The 6,964-nt window shown below is 49.6% G+C and overlaps 1 protein-coding gene across 1 annotated transcript in view; it reads left to right on the forward strand.

The window, feature by feature from the left end:
• The window catches only part of TP53RK (TP53 regulating kinase), a 6,595-nt gene extending 5,575 nt beyond the window's left edge, over positions 1–1,020 (forward strand). The window contains exon 2 of the mRNA XM_029960426.1: positions 408–1,020. Coding sequence (XP_029816286.1) covers positions 408–886 — 479 coding nt within the window. The 3' untranslated portion in view covers positions 887–1,020. The remainder of the gene's footprint in view (positions 1–407) is intronic.
• Positions 1,021–6,964: the final 5,944 nt, after the last annotated feature.

The raw sequence follows: 6,964 nt of genomic DNA on the forward strand, positions 1-6,964 counted from the left end.
GCCCGTGGCTCAGAGCAGATCGCAGGCACTTGGCACCTCCAGCGCCATCCTGAAGGGTGCGGAGGGTTCTTCGCATCCCGGGGTGACCCTCTCTGCTCGTCCAGAGCGGCCCCTAAAACACAGCTTGTCCTCGGTGTGTCCCATAACATGTTTTCCTGGGGAGTCTCACCCCAGGAGGGGCTGATCCTGTTATCAAGCTGGAGCTGCCAGCAGGTTAAAAGGCTACCAGTGCAGATGGGTTGGAAGGAAGTGTTGGCAAGGCCCTTCCAAGATGTGGATTGGCAGTGGCCGGGGATGATCTCAACCGGAATTTCTGCTTAAGGCTTTTATTGGTTGTGGTTTTTTGTTAGAATAAAGTTGGGAATCACGTAAATTAGCTGTTAGCATTGATTTTCTCTTTTAAATAGGGATTCCAGCTCCAGCTGTCTACTTCGTGGATTATGTCACCAACTCCATTTATCTTGAAGATATTGTAGACTCAGTTACAGTTCAAGATCATATTTACTCTGTACAGCGGAGTGGAAATGATACCAGCAGCCTCCAGGACTTAGCAGAGAAGATGGGTGAGCTGTTAGCAAGGATGCACGATGAAGATATTATCCATGGGGATCTCACAACTGCCAATCTCCTTCTGCGACCACCCGTGGAGAAGCTGGACTTGGTGTTGATAGACTTTGGACTCAGTTTTATTTCAGGTCTTCCAGAGGATAAAGGAGTCGATTTGTATGTTCTGGAAAAAGCCTTCATTAGCACTCATCCAGATACTGAAGTGATGTTTAAAGCTCTGCTGAAGAGCTATGCTGCCACATCTAAAAAATCTGGTCCTGTGATCAAAAAGCTGGATGAGGTGCGACTGAGGGGAAGGAAGAGATCCATGATTGGGTAGAAGAGGGCAGGCTTAGGGATGGGGAAATATTACCTTCTGCAGATAGGGCTATTTATATTTCTAGTTGGGTTTATTTCACATATCACTATTTTGATAACTGTGTCTTCAAATAAATAAATTTGAACGAGTTTAAGCGTCCTAAAGTAACCAAAGTATTTGTGAGATGGGAGCACAGCCAAGAGAGAAACAACTAAAGGTCACTTCTTTCCTAAATGTTAAATATTTCATCTACAAAGTAGTTTGCAGTCATTCCACTCGTGTTCCTTGTGTGGTTATAATCATTCAGTCATCTTGCTCAGCCTGCAGACCATGAATTTGTGAGATGTTCTTACCTGGGGGTACCTGAGCATCTATAAAAGGTAACTGAGAAAGAGAAATATGTTATTTTAATAAAAAAATGTGTTATTTTTCTCAGAAGACTTTACAAATGAGGTATTTAAATCCATTATAAATGACTCTACACGTCCTGAAGTTTTTCTGGAGACCTGAATTCCAGGACATGGGCAATGCTGAAACACAGCACTAAACATAACCCGGGTTTATTTTCTTCTGGTAGTAATTTTGGCTTTTTTTTTTACTTTCAGTCCATAGTACTTCCTTAAGGAAATAAAAACTTGTTAATCAAGAACACTTTCCTGCTGAGAAACTTCCACTTTAAGCAAGAAGTCTGCTGTTAATTTCCATTTTTGATGCTTTATAAGAGGGACTGCTCAGTTGGCAGAGACAGATGGTAATACTCTTTCTTGTAATGTTTTCTCTATATCAGTTCTTTTTCTGGGTTACTCTGTCTAATGTGAATGTAAGATGTCCCAGAGGAAAAGCCTTACACACCCTGGGTGGGTTACAGGATAATTGTACTATGAGCAGGTTGGGGTGCAAGTTGTGCCCTCACTGAGTGTGTGAGCTTTATCATTTACTGCAGGTAGTGGTGGAAAAGAGACAGTGAACTCCTCCCTGTGCTGGGCAGCCTTTACCCATCGGGAAAATCCTCTGTTCTCTGGTGCTCTGTCTGAAAATGGATAAGAGGGAGCAAAGTGTGCCTCACCCCTCCACATCCATGGATGTGTCCCGTGCGGATCTGCATCCGTGGGGGAGAAGGCAGCTGCGAGAGAATGCTCTGCCAGGCAGGAGAGAGGGCTGAGGGCTTCTTCCTCCGCGCTCAGAGCGACCCGAGCAAAGGGCTCGGGGCCGGCGGGACCCCTTCGGGATTTTTTTTCGGGCGCGGAGCGGGGCGGCGGGCGGCGGCCGCAACCAACAAGGCGGCCTCCGAGATGCGCCTCGCTCCGCGCCGGTGGCGCGGCGCAGCGCTGCCGCCTCCGCCCCGCGAGTGGCCGGTTCGCGTTCCCGCAAGTGTCCTAGCGCGGCGGGCTGCCCGTGCCCGGCGCGCATTCACCTCTTGCCAGAGGAGCCGCCTGGGCGAGTGCCCGGCCCCGGCGTGGGGTTCGGGTTCCACCGCCCAGCCACACACACCTTTTGGCTTGCGCTCGCAGCGAAACCGGCAGCGCTGTGGTTTCCTTTTTACCCCCGCGGGGCGAGGAGGCGCGTGCCCGCGCAGGGGCCGAGGCTGCTCGAGCGCCTGTCCTGCCTTCCCGGGGTCGGTGCCCGGCACACGGGCATCGGAGCGTGCTGCGGGAGCGGCGGCCTTGGTAAGGCGCGGCGGAGCAGGAGGATGTGAGCAAAGGAGCTGAGCCGAGGGCCCCGGGTTGCCGGAGGAGGCTGCACCCTGAGCTCCCTGCCCGCCGGCCAACATCTGTACAAACACCGCTCTCGCTGTCTCCCGGTGATGCCAGGATTGAGTTCTGTTTGCAAAGCCCTTTGAAGAAGCCTGTTTCTAACTATCGTGGTGTTTATTAAAACGCAGCTCCCCCCGCGGGACAGCGGAGCAGAAACAAAGCTGATCCACGGGGAGCTTTCGGGGCCGGCACGGTGCTCTGAGCCGGGGCCGGCAGCCCGTGGTGAGGCCAGTCCTCTCGGGGAGCTGGTGCGTGGGACTGGCCTTCGAGCAGGGGCTCCTGAATTGGCCTCTGCTGAAATCAGCTCTGTGACGGAGCTTCAAAACAAAGCAGAACTTTACTGGTCATGAAAAGCAAAAATGTTTTGCTTTCTCACTGCATGATAAACTCCTTCTCGTTATGTAAGTGTTACTTTCCACACATCTGTGTCACGAATTGTTGATAATTCCTCTCGATCAGCCTGATGTGTCCTTTGGTTTGTTGTAGTGAATGCTGAGCTATTGCTGTTTGAGGATGGAAAAATCTCAGCAGGTGCTTGTCCAGCAAAGAGGACACTCCAGACCTGCAAAATGTCCAACCCACGTCTTCTTGCAGCCTCAGCTGTATCACCCCACCAGTCCATCAGGAGCTGGACTCGATGGTCCTTGTGGGCTCCTTCCAACTCAGGTTATTCTGATTCTATACCAGCAGCAGCAGTTCACTGGATGAAAACCACTGCTTCCCTGGCTGGTTCACAGGGCAGGTGGAGTTTCCAGTCTTTGTTTGACTGGGAATAGCCTGACATACTGCTGTGTTAGTTTTCTGTGCATCTGTGTGGTCATAAGTGACACTGTATTGTTATTAATAATATTAATTATTATTATTATTATTATCCATTGCATTATTAATTCTCAGGCTTTATGTTCAGTGCATGTGCATTCTCATAAGGAAAATGGGATTCCTGTTTTCTTCTCTTTTTTTCACATGAATAGTTTATCTGCTGCAAATACAATTTCAAGCCATCAATGTTCTTTCAGAGTTTGGTCTGACTTTATAAAAACAGTCCTTGCAACCCAGTTTAGCTCATTTGAGTTTAACTGGAGAACCAATAAAATAAAAAGTACTCTTTTAAGTGAAATCAAAACAATAATATTTGGAAAGAGGTAAATGAATGGAAGTGGGAAGGTGACAGTCAGTCCCACCCTTTTCAGAGTACGGGTCTGGACACTGAGGATGGTGACAGCTCCGTGTGACACTGGCAGAAGTGATGTCCTGCCCTGGCTTACCCAGAGAGGCTGTTGTCACCAGCCCCAAAGGCTGTGTTGACCTTCAGCCCCTCCAAAACCTTCCTGCTTGCCTTTGGGGGGACCCTGAGACGGTGGGCTGTGAAGGGTGATGGCTCGTGGTGCACCCAACCACTGGGGGTCTCTCTGCCACCGTCACTAGCACTGGGAAAATCCGTATGTTTAGGGAAAATCTCTGAACAGAACGTATTTCCAGCTGTGTGCTGGATGGACAGTTGGTCACTCTGGGTCCTTCTGCTGCTTGAATCTTTCCACTTTTAAGAACAAATTGTTGTCTCAGGAGACCAACTCCAGACCTGCCAGGAACAGCTTCATTTCCAGGGGCTTCCTCGTGCCGGCCTGGACCAAAGTGCCACGACACAACGAGGTGCAGATAAGCTGCAGAAAGAGGAGTTAAAGGAAAGAGGGAAGAGAAATGAAATGGAAAGAGGTGTTTTACTGGCAGCATTAGGATTTCAGAGGGAATCACGGGGGGATGGAATTTCCTTTTCTGTTTATTTTGGTATCTGACCATCACCAGTGATTTCTGTGGTGGGACTGGGAACCAGCTTGCGAGCTCATGGATACCAGCCTGACTTCAGTTTGGGGTAATTATGCTAAGCTGTGTTTTGCCCATGGATGCCATGAGGGCATCCCTGAACTAAGGGATTTTTCGAGATAAACGTGAGTTGTAGACCTATAGGAGCACTAAGAGGAAAAAGGGACGTGAAAAAAAAAACCCCACATACAAGCAAGGAACAGGGATGAAGATACTGTTGCATAATCTGGGAACGCTGTTACCTTGACTTTTGGACGGTGGCAGCTCTGTGCCTGTAATTACTGTGTGGATATATAAAAACTGTGCATACAGCCTATATGCTGTAGCTTTTTCCAGTGAACTTTTTTTTCAGTCTAGGCCTTGATGTCTGCAGAAAATTGATATTTTCCAGTTTTGCAAGATGCAAAACACTGATAACCTTTTGCAACCCTCCTCTCCCATCAGTGCTGATAGGAAACCAAGTTAGTGCAATAAAAGCATAAAAGCTCATTTGTAACCCAGGGTTCACTCCGTGAGGGTCACTACAGATAAATAAAGCCTCTCCCTGGCCCAAGCACAAACGGTGTCCCACAGTGGTCCCTTTGGGCACTATGCAGCACCTCTTTCTTTTGCTAACAAACCAAACTTACTTTAAGTAGCAGAGAATAATGGCCCAGGAGTGCAGTGAGGTCTGATGCCAGTGATAGGGTTAGTGATAGGGCACAGCCAGGGCAGCTGCAGCCACTGCTGGCACTGGAAATGGGGGTGATAGAGATGGAGCTTACAAGAAAACAAATTAATTAAACATTTTTTCCCAGCTGAAGTCCGGGAAGGCCGAGTTAACCAGCATGTAGCCCCTGCACAATGTGCTCGGCTGGGAAGCACTGGAGGCTGAGCCAGCATCCACCCCGCTGAGCCGAGAGGGGCCGGGTGGGATCGGGGAAGGGACTGTCCAGGCAGGGACGTGACTTGTGTCTTGGAGGGGAATGTGCTGCCGGTCCCCTCGCCCTCCACACTGCCAGAAGTCTGTATCCTCACAAGAGAAAGAACAGACTGTGACATTGGCAGCTTATTATTCTTTTGGAGCTTTTTTTGACTTACAAGGTTGATTTTGAGAGAAGAAGTTTTGTAGCGCTCCTTTGCTCCGGCATGTGACACACACTCATAGAGGGGCTCCCAGCCTCTGGCTCATGGGTATTTTGGGTAAGCTGAACCTGTTTTAGGCAATTCTGCTTTCAGGCCGTCAGCCATCCATCTGCCCATCCTCTCCATCACACACCACCACCCGAGTGATGAGGCAGCTCGTGCTGCCCCAGCCCGGCTGCAGCGGCCACGAATGGCAGCGCAGCAACCTCCTACTCTTTTTTTTTTTTTTTCGTAGTCATGATAACTTCTTATTCACGCTGTTGAGCAGTTAAAGAAAGGCAAGACGAAAACCCCCATGGCTTTCCCTCGGTCAGCTCTGTGCTTTCTCCCGGGCCCGGCAGAAGGCGCGTTTGCCAGCGGGGCCGGGCGGCCGCGGGGCCGGGCGCCAGGAGGATGCCGGATCCTCGCGTTGCCAGCGGCCCCCGGCAGTGCCCGGCAAAAGCCTTTGTGCCCGTTCTGCTGTTTGAAAAGAGCCGCGGTGCTGATGCCGTCACCCTTTAGCCCCTGCCCGGGATGGCTGCGGGGATTAACTGGTTTGGTACTATTTGTGCAAAGTTATGTATGTGCCATTAAGGAGAGGGAGGGGAATGGAGGACAAGGGTGCAGTCCTGTCTCTGATGCTGGTTGTAACACCACACTCTTCCTCTCTAGTTTCTTGTGCCAGTGATCCATGGTTTGTAGAAAGAGGACAGAGCTTTCTGGGGTCTGCTTTTTTATCCAATGCATTTGACTCCAACTTCCATGATGCTCTAGGAAGTAGTACCAAAGAGTAGTAACTCTTCAGAGAGCTGATTATTGGTGAAAGGGAAGGGTTTTTCTGCTGAACATGAGTTTTATACATCTTCCATATATATAGGGCCAATTTACCCAAGATTTCAATGTGTTTGAAAGCACTCAAAGGATGCTGGTGTAGTACTAAGGATGCTATTTTGCTTCCCCATTTTTCTCCTCATCACCCAGCTGCACTTAGCCTCCAATTGTGAGAATCCAGGTGATGCAAAAAGCAGAGAGAAAACCCAGCTCCCTTGACTTTGATCTCTTGCTCATCTTGACAGTGCAGCAGCTCTGTCTCCTGGGATGTTTGCTGCTCCCTGCAGTCAGGTGGAGACCAGCAACCTCCTCAGTGTTAACTGAAGTTCACCGTGGTCCGGGAGAGGGGATCCTGTCCTGTCCCATGTATTCCACCATTTTCTTTCCTATGGCCCCGAGACAGGGCAGAGCTGGCAGGAAAATCCTCCCTCAGAGTTCAAACCGGGCAGCTTTTGCGTTTTCTTTTCGACTCATGGTTGAAGCATCCTTAAGGTCCATCCTGATAGGACACCCAGGGGATAATCATATGCTCCTCGCTTGCTTGCTTGGGCTCACACTTGTGTGAGCCAAGACTTTGCCTCCTGCTTTT

The sequence above is a fragment of the Manacus vitellinus genome, unplaced genomic scaffold, assembly GCF_001715985.3.
Source record: "Manacus vitellinus isolate BGI_N305 unplaced genomic scaffold, ASM171598v3 scaffold_26_pilon, whole genome shotgun sequence".
NCBI lineage: Eukaryota > Metazoa > Chordata > Aves > Passeriformes > Pipridae > Manacus > Manacus vitellinus.